This window comes from Mesitornis unicolor, unplaced genomic scaffold (genome assembly GCF_000695765.1).
Source record: "Mesitornis unicolor isolate BGI_N332 unplaced genomic scaffold, ASM69576v1 scaffold36841, whole genome shotgun sequence".
NCBI classification, from domain to species: Eukaryota; Metazoa; Chordata; class Aves; order Mesitornithiformes; family Mesitornithidae; genus Mesitornis; species Mesitornis unicolor.
In genome coordinates this window covers 23964-44382 of record NW_010163756.1, presented here as the reverse complement: position 1 = coordinate 44382, position 20419 = coordinate 23964, and the positions used below count along the sequence as shown (strand labels likewise).

The 20419-nt window shown below is 39.1% G+C and overlaps 1 protein-coding gene across 1 annotated transcript; it reads right to left on the bottom strand.

Moving 5' to 3' along the window:
• Positions 1-1158: 1158 nt before the first annotated feature.
• On the bottom strand, positions 1159-19896 carry INO80C (INO80 complex subunit C). The gene is given in 5 exon segments (XM_010194088.1): positions 1159-1290; positions 5936-6003; positions 7728-7839; positions 10795-10905; positions 19786-19896. Coding segments are annotated over 5 exon segments (534 nt in total).
• Positions 19897-20419: the final 523 nt, after the last annotated feature.

Sequence of the window (20419 nt, the reverse complement as noted above, 5' to 3'; positions counted from 1 at the left end):
TCCACTAGTTACAGGCCTCCAACTAGACTGATTAAAACCTGACAAGACTCTAAGGCTGGGACAAAGATGCAGAAGTGGGAAGACAATGAAGCAGCAGCTTGTCATAAGAAAACCCTCTGCCCCCTTGCCTCTACACTTAGCTTCAGGAAATCCTGGTCATGCTGACGTTGGCATGTACTTGTCAGCCCCCTCTCCCCACAAGAGTCTCAACTCTCCTTCAGTCTCTTTCCTCTAAAGGGTGACAACGCTCAGTTCCTATGGGTTCTTCTTCTGGTACCTCATGGTGCAAAGGTCAGTGTCCTGACCTAGGAGGTCTCACCTTGCTGAAGACCATCTGGGTGTCAGAACGTCACTGGACAGTGGAAATCCTACCTTTTTTAGCAAAGTATTTTAAAAGTCTGGGAAATTAGTACTTTTTTTGGTACAAATTAGTACTAATATTGTACTACCTAGTAAAGGCAGAAGAACAGTCAGGTTGTGAAATGAAGCACTCAAAAACTACAAGGTGTCACGATTAAGAGTTAACTGGCGATTTGATTTTTATCTCCTTATGCATAGTCATTAGGATATTTTAAAAACAAGTTTGAGGCCAACTTTATTTATGCTGACAGTTCTTCAATGCAAATATTTGCTTGGAGCTGTTCATTTCCACTGAGCTCAGTACCATAAACAGTCATCACAACAGCAGCACTTGCTAGGTATTTTAACTTCATTTTACAAGTGGGACAAAATTCTTCATAGCCAAGTGGCAAAGCAGGCATCTGCAAAGCAGGCTTACAAGTTGGGGTATTTTGGTATCGTTTCCTTAGTTCACATGACCCTTCTGAGCCAGAGCAGTACATAAAATACATAGGGTGGGGATGAAATTCTGTCTCTACAGAAATTAATATAACTCAGACATTATGGTGCAGAGCCGTATCCTCAAGGTCTAAGTTATTCTGTTCACCAAACCAAATTGCTTACAAATTGGCAAACTAACAAATATCAGCATTTATCAAAATTAAATCCGTATGTTCTTCAAATCCATGTATCATCAACTACATCCAGATGTAAATGTCCATGGACAGTTTTAAGGAACCTCAGTCCCACAGTCTGTTTCCATCACGATTCTCAAAATTAGCACTGTTCACAAGCGATATATGGCAACATTTGGTCTCTTCAAGAAACAATACTTGTTGCTTTCCTTAGAGCCAGGTATCCTGTAACAGCGTCTGAAGGGAGCATCCTAATATAGGCAAATTCTTCAATGTTACTAAATCTCAGCTTGCTCTGGGGATCTGTGTAATTTGCCTGAAAAAGAAACAATAGCAGAGACACTGTTCAAATAAGATCTCAAAACAGAATACTCGAAAAAGCATCTAATTACAAGACCACAAAGTAGTGAGGTGTCTTCCCCAGTAACAGCACTGCTGTTCTACCACGTCACCAAAAGTTTGACATTTATTTTCTTTCTCCTTGTGTCAGAACTTACGAGAAGTTAACAGACCCCTATAAAATCACATTAAAAATGCATTAAACATAACAGAGGGCTGAAATAGCTTCATACAAAACACAGCACAAAAGAAATTCCTCAACTGTCCAAACTCACCCTAGCAACTCCGTGCCTTGTGCAGTCTCTCACAAGGCAGCTCTCCAAAGAGTCGGGCTGCTGCCAATAAATTACCCACAAAGACGCTGAGTTATGGGTGCTCTGATAGCTTTGGACTGATTTTCCCTTCCTGCATACAACTTGGCTTTTAATTTACTTTAAAGTGGTTGTTAAAGCAAGGGAGTCTCAGCTTATGGTGCTGTAACTGAACTGATAAGAAATTTGAACTCGGCGTTGTGCCTTGCTGCAGACGCCTGCTTTCAGGATAGCAGCCTGGCCAGCTAACCCCGGGCTATGCTTGTATCCTCTGCTATATTTGGACCCTGGGTGCCTGGGAGCAGTGCCAGTTTCCTTCCATCCTCTCCCTTTCCCTGTTGCTACAGAAACCTTGAGCTCAGATGTGGTGGGGGGCAGCACAGGAGGCTGGGTGGGAAGGCGGCCAGCTTCAGGGTGTCACCTCTCCACCTTCAATCAGTCACTACCCCTTCAGCACTGGATTACCAAGCACCTGCCAAGGCTCCAAAAGTGTCTTTTGTACCTTTCTTCAGAGGAGACGGTGGCAGGCTGCAGGGCACAGGCAGCTGAGATCCCTTAAGACATTGCTACTAAAAAAGAAAAGACCAGGAAGAGCCGGAGCATTCTCCCCATCCATACTGTTGAAGTGCAGAGCCCTCTACCATTTTGATGTTGGAAAGGATCTGCTGACCATGGTAACAACCCAGTTAATTGTCTGGCCTGATAAGACTTAGCAGAAAATTAAATGTTATTTGTAGCTTCTTTCTTTACAAAGAGATGCTATGAGGTTAATTAAATGTAATCAGCTAACAGTCAGATCATCAATTCATTTTCAAACAAATGGCAAAGTTAGGACATTAGGAGTAAATTTATCCCTGGTGGTAGCTTGAGTCTATAATAAACTAACCATGCAATATCTGCAATTTCTGTTGCACACCAATCTAGGTTAAAAATATTATGGCAGTTCTTAACCTTTCTGATACTTCATGTTGGGCTGCACTGTTTGCACACACTAATATATGGTGACTACTCATTTACGCCATGACTTCAGTCTGGAAACAAACTTTACCGCTACTTCAGCAATAAATAAAACAGATTAGAAAAGCAAAGTGATTTTAGAAAGAAAAAACTCTGTCATCTTTAGAAACTAAGTCAAAGGCCACAGATACACGCTCTTCAAATACAATAAATTAGTTATCTCAATCTGTTTCTATAGTAACAAGGCTGATCCATTTTCAGAAAAGGAAGAGAAATATAAACATTTGAAAGCTTGGGGTTTTTTTAACTGCTTTACAATAAATTACTCTGTTTTGCATGCTAAAATGTCTAAATACTCATCTTGCAAGTTTGGAAATAATAGATATATTTTGCAGTGCCAATACAGTAGATAATAGCTTTGAATTCTAGGCTGCCTTACACATATAAATCATCTGCTCTGCTTAGATCACTGGTAAATTTAATTTCATTTGTGTTACGCAGAGAAAGAGAAGAGGATCAGTAGAATTTAATTGTGGCTTTTAATATAACTGCAGGTATACTGATGAGAGTGTTTTAATACATTTCTCCTTTTTCTTGTACCTGCTAGACCATTTAATTCTTCCCTAAATGGGTAATGCTGAGGAATTTATTTTACTTTTTTTCTTTTTCCGTGGGGAATTCAGCAATCTCATAGAAAATATGTTCTTACACAAATGCTTTCAGATTTTACACAGAAAATACAGGGGCATTTTTCTTATACTAGATTTCTAAAATATTCTTTTACCCAACGTATCTTCCTACGAGGAAATGATCTTGAAAATACATTTAGTGCTTCTTATGAAACATTTCTAGCTTAGCTATTTAAAGGACACACTGCCTCAGTTATCTTAATAAAAAAGATCTTTTTTAAACACGGTGTTTTTATCGAAGTCTGGAGAAACCTTGCAGATCAGGTAAAATAGGGAACTTGACTCACAGTGCAATTAAAGGATGAAAAATTAAGTGGAAAAGAAAAAAAAAAAGGAAACAAAGGCAGCGCTGAATGGATTCATATTGGACGGAGAGCATTTATACTGAGCCAGAGTAGTTCGAGTACATAAATCACTGATGGAAAGGAGGAGCTGGTAAAGAAAAACTGAGGAACTGAGAGGAAGACTAATTTCCAATGGCTAAACTGACCCTTAGCTGGTAGGCACATGGTCCTCACTCACATCTATAACCTGCACCATCACCTGGCTGTAGGTGCAATGACTGACTAGTTTTGAGATGCAGCAAAGGCTAGTGCTGGAAAGCACCATTTGGTTCCTTGGAGATAGGGCAGTGAAAGGGGCTTATGCCATTACGCCTCTGCCCCACATAAGCCCCTCACAGGTCAGAGATGTAGCAGCAACTCCGATAACATGTGGTGTGGATGCTACTAACACCTGCAAAGCAGCTCTAAGGGGAGAAGATACGAAACAGATAAACATCATTAAGTGGCCCAGTATCGAATTTTTGCTATTTTGGTGATATCTACTCATTATATTTCACATGTCCACCTATCCCTCCCCTTCCTCCATCTGCTGCATCTTTACATAGAGTAGGGGGACTTATACAAAGTTCCTTATTCAACTGACCCCTGCTCCTTGGCTGAAAACAAGTTGTTATTATATCAAAGCATTACTCTTATGTGTATCAGACTCTAAGTCTGCCTGGCTGGAGGGAATTCTTTTTCCCTGGGTTTGTGAGCAGTGTCTTTCGTTTGCTATCTGCCAGTTCATCTGCGAGGGAGATGTTACTTTCCCATTCCCTCTTGAACACCAAGGGTTACAAGCCTTGATCCGAGCAACCCACTCCATTTCCAAATTATGCTCAAAGGCACAGGCTGGAAACATGCCACCTCCTAGATGCCTTATTTAAATGTGTTACTTAAAAAAGTTAAAGAAAACATATGCCACCAAATCAAGAACTCAAATGTTAGGATGTACAGGACTACAGTTGGTGCTATAGCTATTCTTCGATACCTCGCACCGTGTATCCACTATAAGGCAGTCCTTAAATAAGTGCTCACCCATTTTTTTTTCCCCAGTGGGGACTTTCACCTAATTCAGTGTACAGAATGCAAGGTGCTGTGTTCACCTGCCTCAACATAACAGACGTGTATATTTACAGGCATCTCTGTGAGGTGGGCTACTGTCCTATGGATAAGAAACAGATTAAACTGGGAAGGAACCCAGGAATTCTGGCTAAGGCTATTTGACATTACAAAGTTTTCATTGTAGTTATTTAGTGTAAGCATTACTTAACCATTTTTACAGTCCAAAGTAAAACATTCCTATTAATTTCAATTCCAATAAATGCATAGGCTTCTGCAAAATAAACCACTGGAGGCTGAAGGTGAAAAGTGAAAAGATATGCTGTTACTAACACCTGTTTAGTTTTAAATAAAATTATTCATCTCACACAGGAACAGTATCAACAGCAGATACAAAATTTTTGTTGGGCAGAATTCAATTACTTTACTCCTATTTTGTGCCAACAGAATCTTTGGGGAATTCAGGTGCCAAACTGTAACTACCGAGACATTTTGGAGTATGTGCAAACTGTGTCTAAGTCAAGTGTGGGGGTTTTTTCCGTTATTTTTTTTCTTTAACAAAACCATGTAAAAGAGCCCATCTGTGACACACAGGCTATATATCTGCCAAATTCCAAGTTCCAGCTCTGAAGCATAGGGGTATTTGAAATTCTCAAAAGTCCATGCCAAGTGTCGGTCTCAGGCTGATTTGTTTGAGGGGAAGTTTGAGAGCAATGATTACAAGGGAGTTCTTTGTTTTGTTTTGTTTTGTTTTTATCAATAAATATAACATTTTGGTTTTGTTTTGTATCAATAAATATAACATTGCCTAATCTCATTCTTGGAAACTGCTGAGTGCCATCTATTTGAAACTTTCTCTAAAAGATATAATGAAGTAAATCAGCCTCAGACAAACGCTCAGCATTGAAAGTTTCAGTCTGTGTGGTTAAAGGTTGGCAAAGTTAGCAGTCATGGAGACTGTGGGCTACCAGCTTTCACTGTGACAATCTACAAAATCAGAAGTGATGTGGACCAATGCAGACTCTATGGCTGGGAAAGAGGTGTGATAGGTGCCACCTGGCAAGGTAAGTTATTAAATCTGTCCTGACATCTACTAACAACCTAAGGATTTTGTGAGGTAGCAACAGTATTTGGGGTTTGGCCCTAAATCACCAGACAACTATTAAGCACGAGGCTGAACAGGAACCTCAGCAAGTACATCTTTTACAAAAGCACGCACCAGCTTTATTTCATTGTGAAAAGTGAGATGCCAGTTTTGAAGAGAAAAATAAGATACTTACCGGAAGTCCTGAAATGTCCGAATATTTCTTGGCAGGCTTAAAGGAAGGAGGAGCATCAATATTAAAATCTAGAGAGAAGCAAAGGGATAAATTCAATGTGCTATATATATTTTAAAATGTAAACCCAAACTAAAAATAGGTAACAATACTTCTTTAAAATGCTGCCTTTCCTTTCTGAGGTGTCTAGTAACTAGCAGCACTAAAGCAAAAGATAAGAAGCAGAATTACCTCTGAAAACATTTAGCCTGTTAGCCCTGTAAACAATAGCTTGATTCTGCTCAGCTCTCTAATGGAAGTTCAGCAAGCAAAACTGCCCTCGCCCTAAAGGAAAAATGTGAGGGCTATCTGAAATGTATTGATTTCTTCCAAGTCTTACTAAATACCCTTGCAGTCAGTTATTTGCAAAGAATAGCCATTATCATATGCATGCTGTATGTTAAAACCACGAAACATTGCTCAAGATTGCAGCTCTGAAATACTATAATCCAGAAAAGCAAAGCAATCTTTTAAATCAGTTAAATCTTTAAGCATGTACCACTTTAAGCCTAGTCAATGACCTAGAAAGTTGTCTGAATGTTTAAATTAAATGATGGAAGTTGCTGTTCTTTTGTGCCCTTTAGATAGCAACTCTCATTCATAAACACTTCTAAGATACAGTTGGTATGTTTAAGTAGTTAAATCCCCAATTTTGGAAGTTGAAATATCTTGTACCTGACTCATTTCATTCCTCCTTCCTGATCTCTCTTGCACTTCATTCAGATGCCATCATCAATTCAAATGCTACATCCATATCAAATTTCTAATTCATAATCTCATCATTCAGAAGACACTAATGCCACACACAGCTTGTTTCAAATAAGCAACTGAATTTCTTTTCCCACCTTCTTAAAAAAAAAATTCCTGTAAATTTACTCTTGCAAACAGAATGTAATAGAAATAGCAACATCAGCAAATTGTCAGTTACAATAGCCAGGAACACAGAGTAGTCTGCATTTTTCTGTAACAGTTGCGTTTAAAACACTTCAAAAAATGACAGGCTATTTTTGGATAAAGCACCAAGTCTGACAAAAAGTATATGCATATGCTCAATTCTGAAATGCCTCCACTTCCTTAAGTCAAATCTGAGGATCACATTCTGCCTCCAGCTATGTTCAATAGTACCCTACTTTATGAGTAGACTTGAAGTATACTGAGATTAAAACCACTGCTGTAACTCTGCTCCTGTAGATTGTACACCAGCTAGGACTGCTAATCAGGACTGGTAATAACATAGTTTCAGCTGTGCTGAACTAAATAGGGGATGTAGGATTAAAATCTCCCAAGAATCTAGGATAAGGAGCTGGATAGGAAGCTTGGGCTGAAGTCTGAGCTACTGCAGGTATGTGGCTTAGCAGAATCTCTTTGAAAATAGTTCAAATAGAGCTAATCAAGCAGCAGCCACCCATCAGAAAACATTTGGGCTGTATACAGTGGAGCAGGCTCCTCAGCAGTGAGAGGTGACAAAAACCTGATGGGAATAAGAAGTTTCTGACCTGGTTTGGATAAATACATTTCCCTTTACTGAACTGTCTGCCCACATGTATTTGAACTTTGTCACAATACTGCAAATTACTTGCTTCCCCCTGCTTTTCACATAGGGCTGGTGAGTGTGATTGGTCTTGAATGTACTACTGGACCTCATTCAAGCAGGATATTGAATGCACTGATGAAATAATTTAGGTTTGTTTTAAAGAAAGTTATTTGTGTGGATTTTATTATTTATAAATACATGCAAAGCGTCTAAGCAGCTTACAGCTAGGATCATTTAGTTGCCATGGCAATGCCCTTTCAGAAGCAAGAATTTGTTTCAGGTTCTTCCAAGTTCTGTTCTTCTTGCCAGCTGCTGCTCCACCAATGCCGGAGTGCTAGAATTAAGAATATGGTGCTTAGAGAAAAAAATAAAGAAAGAATACTACTTCAGAGCGTGACACTTCTATTTCATAGTCTTTCTGCTACGTCCCATCTTGTCATGAACCATTTGTTACCCTCACTTATTTCATCAGCAGGCTAATATACTGTACACTTTAATCTTGGCTGCAAGAAAAACAAAGCTTTTTGGACTGTGTCAAAGCTACTGTGTTTAGGATTAACTGAAGGAAATGAAAATCTGCCTTTTACATGGAAATAGAAAATCAATGTGGTTAGGTTTAGCCTGAGATTACAGGATTCTGTACGTACTTCCCTTCGTATTAGAACTTATTACAGCGAAGTTGTGTCTGAAATTGTGATTACACAGCTAAATATTCTCTCTCCTTTTTCTGGCGTATTACAGGTGCAGCGCTTTCTTTTATAGATTATCCATGACTTTAGAAAAAACAACTGATCTTGCAAAATGTAATGAATACTATGAGAAACTTTCTGGAAATTTTATTTTTCTTTCGAAGGATAGAAGACAGAATAATAGAAAAAGAGTAATAACTAGAATGTTGGCTGCCAAGACAATTTTGCATTTTGAAAGGTACACTAATGAAAGGCTTGCCACAGGTACTGTAATGGCAGTTTCAGTTATCAAATGTGATTGCTACAAAGTAATTTATTTATGTTCCTCCAGAGACAGAAGCTGCACAACATACTGTACTACTTCTAAATGATCAAAGGACACAGATTTACAGCTTTACTTCAGAAAAGAAAATGTTCTTACGATTGGGAAGTTGTTGTTATTTCTGTTAATAATTACTGCCTGCCACATCAGTCTCATCAAAACTCAGCAATGTTCTGCAAACACACTTCTGCTGTGATTGGTTTATAAATTAGCCTGTTAAATTGCTGAGAATGATAGGAGGAAGGATTCAATGAGAAAACTTTTTTCTGTACACATAAGATATATTCAGGAAAGATGGTCATGGGCTGATGATCTACTGGGGTTTGGCAACGGATATCCAATACAGAAAGTACATGTAAATGTTTGCTCTGAGGGTAACACCTTATTAATCTAGAGATCATTGTAAAATAGAGACTGCAGGAATAAGAGATGAAAATAGATGTACTGCCACTGTACTAATTTGACTGCATTACGTGAGTTTTCCCCCAGATCATTGCAAAATTCTTTTTTTCAGTAATCCGGTTTCTCAGAAGCAACTACTGGGTTCATATGAACTTATGCCTCCTAGGAGCGGGGCTGACTATTGCCTAACATATCTACAATCTAAAGGCAATGACTGCCAAGCACAAATGAACCAGGCTACCTCTACACTAATGAAAGCTGGAGCTATGACAAGTGGAGTTATTCATTGCACTACACGATTGTCTGAAGGTCTTCTTCCCCTGCCCCATTGCCAAGGGATGCAAATTCCAGTCAGGAAGTTGAGAAACAGGTAATTTCTTCCTTCTTCTCTGCTTTTAAGTCTATCTTCTGCAGTGAGGTAATGGTTCAAACTTGGGCATATTTATGAGACATAGACACAATTTGATTTCTTTTCTACCTTTTAAAGCAAATTAGGCTAGAAGGACGCAAAAGGTAATTCATACTGTTACTACCAGTTCAGACTGACAAAAAGCTAGTTAAAACTCAATCCATTTCTTCTCAAATTAGTTACTGCACTGGGGAGAACAATTTCATGTTTTTATTGTAACTGCCTATTATTCCTGCAGCAGTTGCCGAAGGCCCTGTACATTCCTTATTATTTCAAGCATGCAGACATTACTATTGCCTTGTCAGAATGGTGACATCCCTCTAAGAACTAAAGGATCAGCCCAAGGCCTCTTGGCTATTTAAATCCTATACGGAAGCCACGTGGAATGCTTCTGGCTGCACGCAAATGGAGCTTTTCCAATAAGCCCCATTTCTCAGAGACGCTGGTGCTCACTGGAGGATCAGGGTAAGCAAAGTATATAGTCATTTGAACGCCCCTCTCATGACAGAAGTTGTCTGCAAAGCACACAGAAAGCAACCTGCAAGTCAGAGATTAATTTTACACCCCCTGCCAAACCTGTGCTTAGTGAGCTGTGTGATGCCCGATTACTCAGGTTTTGTGCTGTGGGATATTGTATCTTATTCATACAGAATGAAATCTGGGATAAAATCCTTCTTTCTGAGTACTGGCTTAGGACCAGCAGAGTAAGAAGTCTGCTTGTCTAGAAAGCATTTGTACAGTGTGCCAATGAGCCGGCCCTGGCACAGCACGATAAAAAGATATTAAAAACAAACCCAGCCATGACAGCATCGCTCGCTGTAGCCTTCCTTCACCTTCTCCCCGAGTTTAAACCTCGCAGTGTTTTAACAGCCTGTATTTCATCAGCTGTCAGAGTTTACATGACTTCTGAGCGCCGGCAGGCCAGGCTTCTGGGGAGCACAGAAGCGTTTGCTTCTAAATCTAGCAATTACTGCAAGAACAGACACCACAGGTCTGGTAGAGTTTCAGGGACCCAGAGAGGAGCAAAATGCCAGCTGCTAATGACTCTCTGGCTGATTTCGAGCTCAAATGTTTTGCAGTCTGCCTTGGCTAGGACTTGGGAGATGGGATTCCTACATTCACAGCAGTATAAATTATTCCTCTCTAGCTGTGGTAGTTTGTGAGATACCACACCATAAAACTTCTGCACTTACCTTAGCTAGCAGGTTTTCTGACTCTGTTTTGGAACTTAATATAATAGTTCTGCCTCTGGACCAGGGCCCTTTTCATGCTATAATACAGTGTGCGCTTTGGACCATAGTGTGGCATGGACTTGAGGTGAATTTCTTAAAAATTTGCGACCTTTTTTTATTGGGCAGTTAAGCTGACTTTCTTAATATTTACATTAGCAATATGGTTAAATAGAATCCTAGTTAATATTTTATTTGAAGAGTTTAGAATTTCAGGTTGTTAAAATAATATACTCACGATGAAATTTGGATCTTTAAATGGTAATGGCTTGACGGTTGTTTCCACTGATCCTGTGCTGGAGTCTGTGTTCAGAAATTTGTTTTCATTCATGGCCTCTCCACCTGCAGTCTGAAGGAAAAACACAGTCTCACTGTTTGGTACTCTGAGCAAGTTTCACCAGAGACGCAGCCATCTGCTGTATTAGCTACCTGTTGCCTTTTTAGCCTTTCTGTCTCTCTCTTTTGAATCTTTAAAGATGTGGCATACCAGCAGTGGGGCAGAGTATGACAGAGAATACTTGTCAAGCAATTTACAACTGACACATAAAAGGGAGGAGGGGAACAGAGTGGCCAAAGCCTGCTGACTGAAAACAGCATCAAGTTTATTTCAGTATTAATGAAAGCCATCTCTATAAAGTGCAAGACAGCATGTGAAACCAGAAACAGCACAAATGTACATTGGATTTCTTTCAGAATGTTCAGTCTTAGAGCATTAACAGGAATATATAAAATTTACAGAAAGTTCTTTGTCAAGGTGCTAAAGAATAATTGATTAATCAATTTATTCTCCATATTTAGCTTCAGTCATGCTTGAGTGAGGACTGAGGGGAAAAAAGATATTATTATACATACTTTTATGTACAAGGCTCAGAAAATCTACATTGGTAGTTGCTGTTTTCTAGGCTTTTCTTTATGGTTGATTTATTTAGCAGGAAGAGCACTTGGAGAAGGTGCCTGTGTGATTGGAAAGCTAAAAAAGTTGTGTGGCAGTCTAAACAATTTCTGATAGTTCTGCATAGCTGAGTCTATGTTGCTTTTTTATTTTGCGAGCACCCTGTAAGTCTCCACACTACCAGAACTAGCCCACGCTACATCCATAAATGTTCCTCGTGAAATCCTGATCTGTACTGAAGCCAATGAGAATTTTGCCACTGAGTTTGGCTGTTCAATCAATAGGATTTTATACCTGGATTATTTTTCTTGGAGAGCAAAATGGTTGGCTAAAAGCTAAATCAATATTTACTGAACGGGTGGGTAAAATGTTTCTTTACCTTCAGACAGATAATACTTAGAACAAAAAAAGTTTTCCTGTGAAAACTTGCACTGCAAAACCTTCTGTGTTGACACAATTCTCCTTTAAGTAGGAGACAACAGGATCATTATTATTAGTGAATTTGAATTATGGGTGTACCTCTAGAAACTGCGACTATATAGCAAAGGCCATGGCTCAGCATATCCTTCTCCACCTGATTTCAAGGGGAGCGTTTGTATTCTTAACTACATGCATAAGTAATTGCAGGACTAGGAACTAGGCAAGTTCAACTCTTCCTTGGGGAAATACGTCAGTTATTCAACAGTGACTGTTTTTAAGATAGCAAAGAGAGGTCTTAAAATTCAACGTAACGTATAAAGAAACATTCAAGTAAAATAGTAACGTTTCTAGTATCTTATTAAAATATATGAATAGAGATGATCTGTTTCCAAAACCACAGTCAGTCCTCTGTAAACTCATAGTACAAGGGATACTGCCATAATAACATTAGTGGAGGAGACATTGAAGCCTGTAGCTTAAACTTGATTCTTCCCTTGCTGAGGACAACATTAAAAGGCAGTGACTGTCACAGAAACAGAAGAAATGCAGATGGATGTTCAGAAACATGTGTATTATGTGACAGTAAGCAGACAAAATAATATCTTCAGCAATCCTGACTAAAGTGGCTTTATACAATGAGTTGCTAGGTTTCAAAACTATATTCTTGCACATGCACGCTTGCAGTATTATGTCAGATTTCAGGAGCAAACATTAAATTCATTCTTCAGAAAGACAAGGTTTGTGATACAAGATTATTTTTGATAAAGAAATTATATCTGATACTGCTCATTGTCAGTGCAAATTCTGTAAGTGGAGGAACCAGCACTCACATTTATTCTTCAAAGCATTCTCACCTTTTATTTGGTACCATTTGGTCAGTTTTAAATCCAATCCTACAGCTTTTTTATTAAGGAGTTTATCACTTTTGTACCTTCAGTGATCTTCTCCTAAGTATTCTGTTGTTTATGAAAGAGGTTTTGAGTAGCATTTCAACAATATCTCAAAACAGTATCTAGTATATTTAGACGGAGCAAATAGAAATGGTTTATCAGTAAGAGGAAGAAGCTTCCTTATACCTATAGTCCTTAATTTCTGCAGCTGGGTACATTTACATATTACACTCACTGCCTTCAGTGGGTTTTTCTGTGTGGATTCAGTGTTAATCTTGCTGGCGCACTGGGAAGGAAAGTAAGGAACTCTTCCTAGCAGGACAATTCTTGAATGTAAACTCTACACGTCGTTTCTTTTCTGGACCACCTCCTAAGGGATTTCAGGTATTAGTGCTGCTAAGAGTCGGGATAGCTCATGTTGCAGGCCAGATGTTAATTTTGTTTGTGCCAGTATGGCGGCAGGATCCGGAGCAGCAGCTGCTGCTTGTCTGGGCCATGTGGACACCCAAGCCATCCTCCAGCCCCACCAAGACTTCACACCTGCAGGAGCTTCTGGATCCGTCACGGACAATCAGAGAGCAGTGGTTCTTCTCTCCAAGGCAAGGGTACAGGCTGGTGTGCAGGACTGTAAAGCAGCTTGCACACCATGGTGGCATGCAATTAATACCATGATTTCAGAGCCCTGTGGTAGACTGTGAAGTGAAAAGGACGGAGCACTACGATCCCAGTTAAATGCTGGGAATTGACATAAAGACATACTACATAGGTATGCCAGCTCCCTCACTCAGCACTGCTTGTATGAAAACTCCAATTTTCAGCAGTAGCACTATGGAAGACAGATACTCAGCTAATGGGCTTTTCTTTCTGGAAAAACATTAAAGAGTTGAGTAGAAGCACTGCTTCCAGAATTATGTGCTGCTGCACAGAGGAGTGAATTTCGTCAAGTACAGGGCTTTGAAATGCTCTTTCCGTGAAGGCTGCACAAGTTTCAGCTGATATCCTCAGCAGCTTTTCAGCCACAAACTGAAAGTGTCGCAACAATCTACAAATCTGTCCAGCCTCTGCTTTAAAATGCCAGGATTTATAGCATAAGAAACATAATTTAATCTTTCAGGTTTGTTTTTCTGAAAGTTTTTTTTTTTAAGAGAGGAGGGAGATGCCAAATGAATTTTAACCAACATGGATCTACTTTTGTCCTGCAAACCCCATGTTTCCTGAAAGTGAATAATAGAGTGCTAATACAAAACATTATTTAGAGCCTGAAAGAAGAATCCTGTTCAGTTACTGTACAGTAGAGGTAACCTTTAACTTTTAACATTAGTTGAACAAAGCTCTCCCAAATGTGCTTGTCTGCCTGGTCGTTTAGTTTGGAAGATGGTTCATTCTTCACTGTCATGTGTTGGGGCCAACAAACAGGAATGAATTCAACTCCTCTTTGTAGTCCTGTGAGCGACGGCTGTCTCGTGAGCCCCGTGAGGAAGTGCCTGTCACCGGGGAACATGTTCTGCTCAATGTGTGCTGTAACCCCCAGTCACGTGTGGGGCAACTTCCCCTTCCTGCCAAATTCACAACCAGTCCCTGGCACATTTTCTCTACCCAGCCAGTCTCTCCCTCACTCTCAGCATCCTAGGATAATTGCAAATATTTTGCAGTAGGGCTAGGAAGAAAGTGTAACCATGGGCTGAAACTCTCAATAGCTCCTTTAAAGCTTCTTTTTAACCGATCTTGTAATGCAAACATTATTTATGGGGGGCTCAATGTACACTTCAAAGAGAGAGGCAGTGAAGCAACTTTTAATGTGCACTATATAACTAAATTGTGTCTTTTAAACAGTGGTTTATGTTACTAGGGCTGCAGGGAACCTAAGCAGTCTGTATTCCTCCATAGGCTGTTGGTGATTGTAACGACAATGACTTTGGAGTGTGTTTACATTTACAGGGTACCCCTGCACTAGCAAATGAAGGTGTGATTTCAGTGCAGCTGAAAATGCTTATGCTAGATTTACCCCAAATAACAATAAAGACAGTACAGTAAAGACTGCATCAGTAACTATGTTAATCCTTTCCCATCGACTCATCCTGGCTGTTAACCTCCACAAAAGTCCATGGGCCACCACCTCTCATGATACCTCCCTCTGTTCTCCTCCTCTTCCTCCTCCTCCCAATATCCTCCTTAGCCTGCGAAACCTTGACTGGAATGGCATGTTTTAAAAGTTGTAGGCAGTGAGTTAAAGGCTTCTGATAGGACCACTTATGCAATTTTATTCCCTTTATAAAGTTATGTTTATGTGCTTTAGCTGAATTTTAACTACAACCACAGTGTGACATATTAGCAACCACAGTCCTTCCTGGGACAGACAGGAGCAATGGAGGGCAGTGCTGCTTCTTTTTCACATTTCTTTTCATAAGATCATCTATAGAGTATTCAGTGCATCCCAGCTGGGTGGGACGCTGTCCTCCCCGTTACATACTAGGACTGGGTGATGGTCACCGAGTGAGGAAGCTGCCTGAGGGCCTCACTTTGTCAGTAGACAGCCAAAATTCAAGAGAGAGAGTGAAGACCTGCAGCAAACACTTGGGAGCCCCAAGAGGTTTGTTGTAAGAGCGGCCAAGTCTGGGGAAGAGACCTGAGCTAAGCTTTGCTACCTCAACACTGGTTTCTTTTGAACAAAGCCAAACCCCAGGAATGGGCCTGGTTTGGACCCTGCTGTATATGCTGTCTGTACTGGGAGAAAACACACACTGGGAAGCTGCCTATGCACATACCAGTTTCAATCTTAGGTTTTGGTAGATCTATTAATTTTTTCAATGTATCCTGTTCCAAATTCCCTACCGCAGATGTACTGGCTTTCACATGATTTCCAAAGATTGCTCCATCTGTCTGGTTTTATTTAGGGAGAGGACAAGAAAAACTTAAAAGACCATGGAAGCCAAATTCTTGGCTATTTCTAGGTGGAATCACCATTGCGGCGTTTGGGATGGGTGTCTGCGATGGGATTAAATGCCAGGTGGAATTAGTGTATTATGAAAGTGCTTGTCTGAATAAATAATTATTTTTTTTCCAAGCAAGGATTAAAACTGCATAACAGAATAATTGATTAATGCTGAAATATTGTTTCTTATCTATTTACTTTTGGATTGTATTCTATATTTTTTATTATTTTAAACTAACAGAATTTTACAAACTAGAAGAAATACAAAAAAATAAGAAACATAAAAGTCAAAGATGTAAATTTGTGCATTTCTAGCATGCTATCAGTGCATACCATGCATGTCATGGCTTAGAAAAATAACTGATTTGCACATTACTGAAGGTACACTACAGTTGTCAATGGCCATTTTCGCTAGATGTTACAGTTTTACAGGGTAAACCAGAATTTAAACATAGAAGGTAAACTGAACAGTGTGTTAGTAAAGCAGAAGTTAAATGCATAAATACATTCCTTAAGATATGGAAAGGGAGTTTCTAGTTGAAGGGAGCAAAACCAATACTGTAAACATTTTCTCTGTTTTGTTTTCTGCAAATCATTTATTAGTTAGTCAGTTTTAACACTACATTGAGTACAGCAATTGTACGTGAACATTATTATATACGTAGTTTTTTGGTTTGGTTTTGCTTCTGCGTTCAGTATTCGATACACCGACTTTGTCTTAAAGGGATGACTAATGACTGTATGTCACTACTGAAAAATAAGTAATAAAGGGAACTCATTCTAAATTGAGCCCTCAAACTTGGTGATAACTTTGCCCCAAGCACTGAATTTGGCTTGCTGAGAAACCCACTTGTCTCCAACCTTCGTATATGTGAAGCTCAACAAATAGTTTAAATTATTTGCTTACTTTTGACAGCTGATTTGCATAATTAAAATAATACCGCAATTACATTCTTGATTTCATTGACACCGTTATTTTAACTCAGCCTCAATAATGGTATTTGCCTAATTATTCCTGTAGCAGGTTACTTCTAAAGCAGCAGTATCCAACTTGTAGCAACTTACCTAGCTAAGTTCTGTGACATCCTGACAAAGCTGTGACATGCAGCCAGGGAAGAAAATGGTAATTTCTAAAAGAGATGGGTAATACCTGTATTTTCACTAGCAGCCAATTACAGTGAGTGAGAATGCTGTGTGGAAACAGAGCACAAATGTCACTAGATGACAGCAGCGATGGTAAGAGCAGACTTTTCAAAATTGGGAGTAGACTTTGAATGTCTGCTATTTAACAGAGGCCTAGCTAATACTGCTCATGCTGGAACCTATATAACGCTGTTTGATTAATATATTAGCTCTCCCTGTATAACAAGCCTGGTACAGGATCTTGCACATTCTGAATATTTAATCCATTTAACTTTGCATGCTAACATGACAGGAGCCATTAAAACTTGAACACGTACACCCTGGCAGGCAAAAATGCATCTCTACATTGCTGGCAACAATTCACAGAGAAAGGTGTCCGAATTAGATGTGCTTATGCTCAAGTTGAAATGATAGCTAAAAAGTTTCTCATCACCAGCATTATCAGCATAGTGCATTTCTGAAAGCAAACTCAATAACAGCGTAAGACTGAAGAAAGTGCACTTTCTTGAAAAAGATTAACTCTCTCCATGTCTGTGATAGAAAGGTTTGCTGGAAAGACTTACTCAGTAACAAGTGTAAACATGCCTTCCCCATCTGGTTGCATTTACTGGTTCTCCGATGCAGCAGGAAAAACTTTTTCCCTCTCCCTTTCCACTCACTAAAATGAGGCCTGATACAATTTCCCCAGCCTTTTCTCTCTCAGCACTCTGGTACATAGTAGCATTTTAGGAATGCTCTCCCTTCACAGGAAGTCCTACCTTATTTTGAGGTAGGAAAAAAAGATTTCAGCTTAAAAATGTTCAAATGCCAGGAAGGAAAAAAAAACCCAAAAAATCTTGCATATTCACAGCAGATTTTGTTGTACAGGGTACTGGAAAACTCAGTTTACTAAATAAAAAAACTGAGTAGTAGCCAACTGGGAACAGGTGTTAAGTACAGTGCAGATCAATGTCTTTGATTTCGAGCAGCTAGTAGAGTGGGCAACAGTCATGTACACAGTGTAAATTGTGAGTAAATCCATTTAAGTGAGTTTCATCATTGCCAGCTTATCTTAACTGACAAGGTACAGGTTCCTGCTTCCATTGACATCAAAGGTAAATCTCCCAAATGCCTGACAACAACAATATTTATGTTTAAAGTACAACATTGTATTGGATGCTGCTGTTGCTTTCATTTATAAAGAAAGCTGAAGGAGGGTTGTTAAAAACAAACACAACAACATACAGCTTGAAATTAGTTGGCTGAATTATTGTAATAATAGCTTATAATTCCAAGTGCATGTCACCAAATGTACTTCAGCTTCTTCTAGGCATTCCCCAGAGGACCTCTTAGTCACACATCAAACTACGTTCCTGTGCCAGACTTACACAATCGTCCCTTTCCCTCTGACTTGCTGACTATTTCCACTGAGTGTCAAGAGTTAATCAACTGCGCAAACTAACTCCAAACACAGGACTAAAATTTAGAGATCATCTCACCTGTTGGGTGTATAAAAGGGAGGGGGTAGGTGTTTGAAGCAGGACATGGAAAATGTTTCACTTGCAATCTAAAGAAAGATGATACATAGAGACACATAAGCTGTTCAGAAAGCAAGCTGTACATTCTGCTTCCAAACTTCTAGGCTGCTGTTGTGAGGTGAGTTAAAACATCTTCTATTCCAACAGCCTTGGAAAGGCTGAATACAATTTTACTCGTGCACGAAAAGACTGGACTGTCACCAAGTGATGGATGGCTTTTCTATGTTCTCTGTAGGGCATTTCAATACCATAGACTCCAAGTGCTCTGATTAAAAGGTGACATTCTCATTTAGGGTCCCGTCGTCGCCTGAGCTTCAAACCATTATCATTCACCTGCACTGGTGCTTCCAGTGACAAAATACTTACCAAAATGTATAAAATACTAATTACTTCAGTCACTTTGATAGAGGTATAAAACACCCTAAAGCAAAGCTCTATTATTCTGTGTGAGGGTTTGAATTCAAAATTAAAAATGCAGCCAAAGGGAGAATAAGATTTTAATTACATTCCCACCTCTCAAACATTTCTTGAAAACCTAGGGGAAAAAGACCTAGCAATTTCATGACACAAGAACTCCCTTCCTATGGTACTGCTCACTTAAAAGAAGAAAGAATCCAGAAAAAGTCAAATTTACTTCTTATTTTCAAAACTATCAAGCTTTCAAACACTGAGAGAGACTAACAAGCTTCAGTAAAAAGCTATGGTTTCTTCTCAAGGGATTTCCAATGCCAAACATGTTTTTCCATTTAAAAACTTTCAAGCCCTATGATAGACAATGCTCTGTAACTTACAGATATTTCAAGGAAAAAAAAAGTTCTATTTTCTATGGGGAAAAGCCTCAAAAAAAATGTAATTGGGATGCAACTGTGAATACCTTCACACTATCCTGGTAAACCTTGGTTTAATTTGCATTTGTCACAAAGCTCCCTTCGGCTTGAATAATTGCAAAGGATCTCACACTTTTAGATTTCATTTGGTGGTTTGGGACTATTCCTTGTTTATAACATTTGGCAGTTTTCTTTATTAAGAAAACTTTAACTTGGACAAATTCATGTGCTGAATGGCATGCTGAAACAGCTCTGGAGCTACACATTTCAGTATATATGGAATGAAAAAGCACGTGTTAGTTCATACTTTCACCAAGGGTAGCATTGAGTCCAGCTACCACAATATTTTGATTCCCCAAGAGGAAAAAAAAGTCTTCTAAATTGATGGGCCTTAAGTCTGAAAATGCACAGAAGCATAGTAGCAAAAACAGACTAGAGTAAATCACAATCGAAGTTTTATAAAAACTTCCAGTACATTCCTTTCTCTATCAGAAACATCTAATTCAGTCAAGGACTTCAGCTAAACTGCTCCTTAAAGTTTACAATACATCATTTCATATAGAACAGTTAAGGTCAAAGCGTTTCAGGACAAAAGACTGGAGGGTTACAATATGCTCATGTGCTGTTAACACTGTAATGCTGTTCAGGGAGTGTATCAAAACCCCTCTGTCAAATAAAAGGCTTCAGCGAAGGTAGGGGAAGGATCCAAGTCCATTCATCTGCGTGTGACTGAACCAGGGACAAGAAAAGCAAAAAGCTGTCATCAGCTCCTAATGCTGATGTGGAAGGAATTCCACTCTGCAAAAAACACTCAGTTTCCTGATTCTCATTTCTTCTGTAAAACATTATCCATTTTGACAGGAAATGATGTTGGAGTAACAAACAAAACCAAAACAACATTTCTTCAAGGAAAGGCAATTAATCAGTTTTAAGTAAAGATAGGGTGTATCTACCTTCTGGAGCTCCTATTCTATCTACTTTTCTTAGCAAAAATAGACTTGAATTAGAATTGTCAAATGTTACATTCAGATATTATGGACTAACTGGTAAGCCTGTACAGAAAACAAAAGTTTACTTTTGCATTTTCCCTATTTTTTTACACATTTTAGCACTTCTTTCTTTCTTAATTGTCACTTTAAGTAGATTAAAAAATCTATTTCTATTACATTTCTGCTAACTACACCCACTGCTGCCATGATGCACGAGTAAATACCAGAGTGTACAGCAAAGGTTTAGCACTAC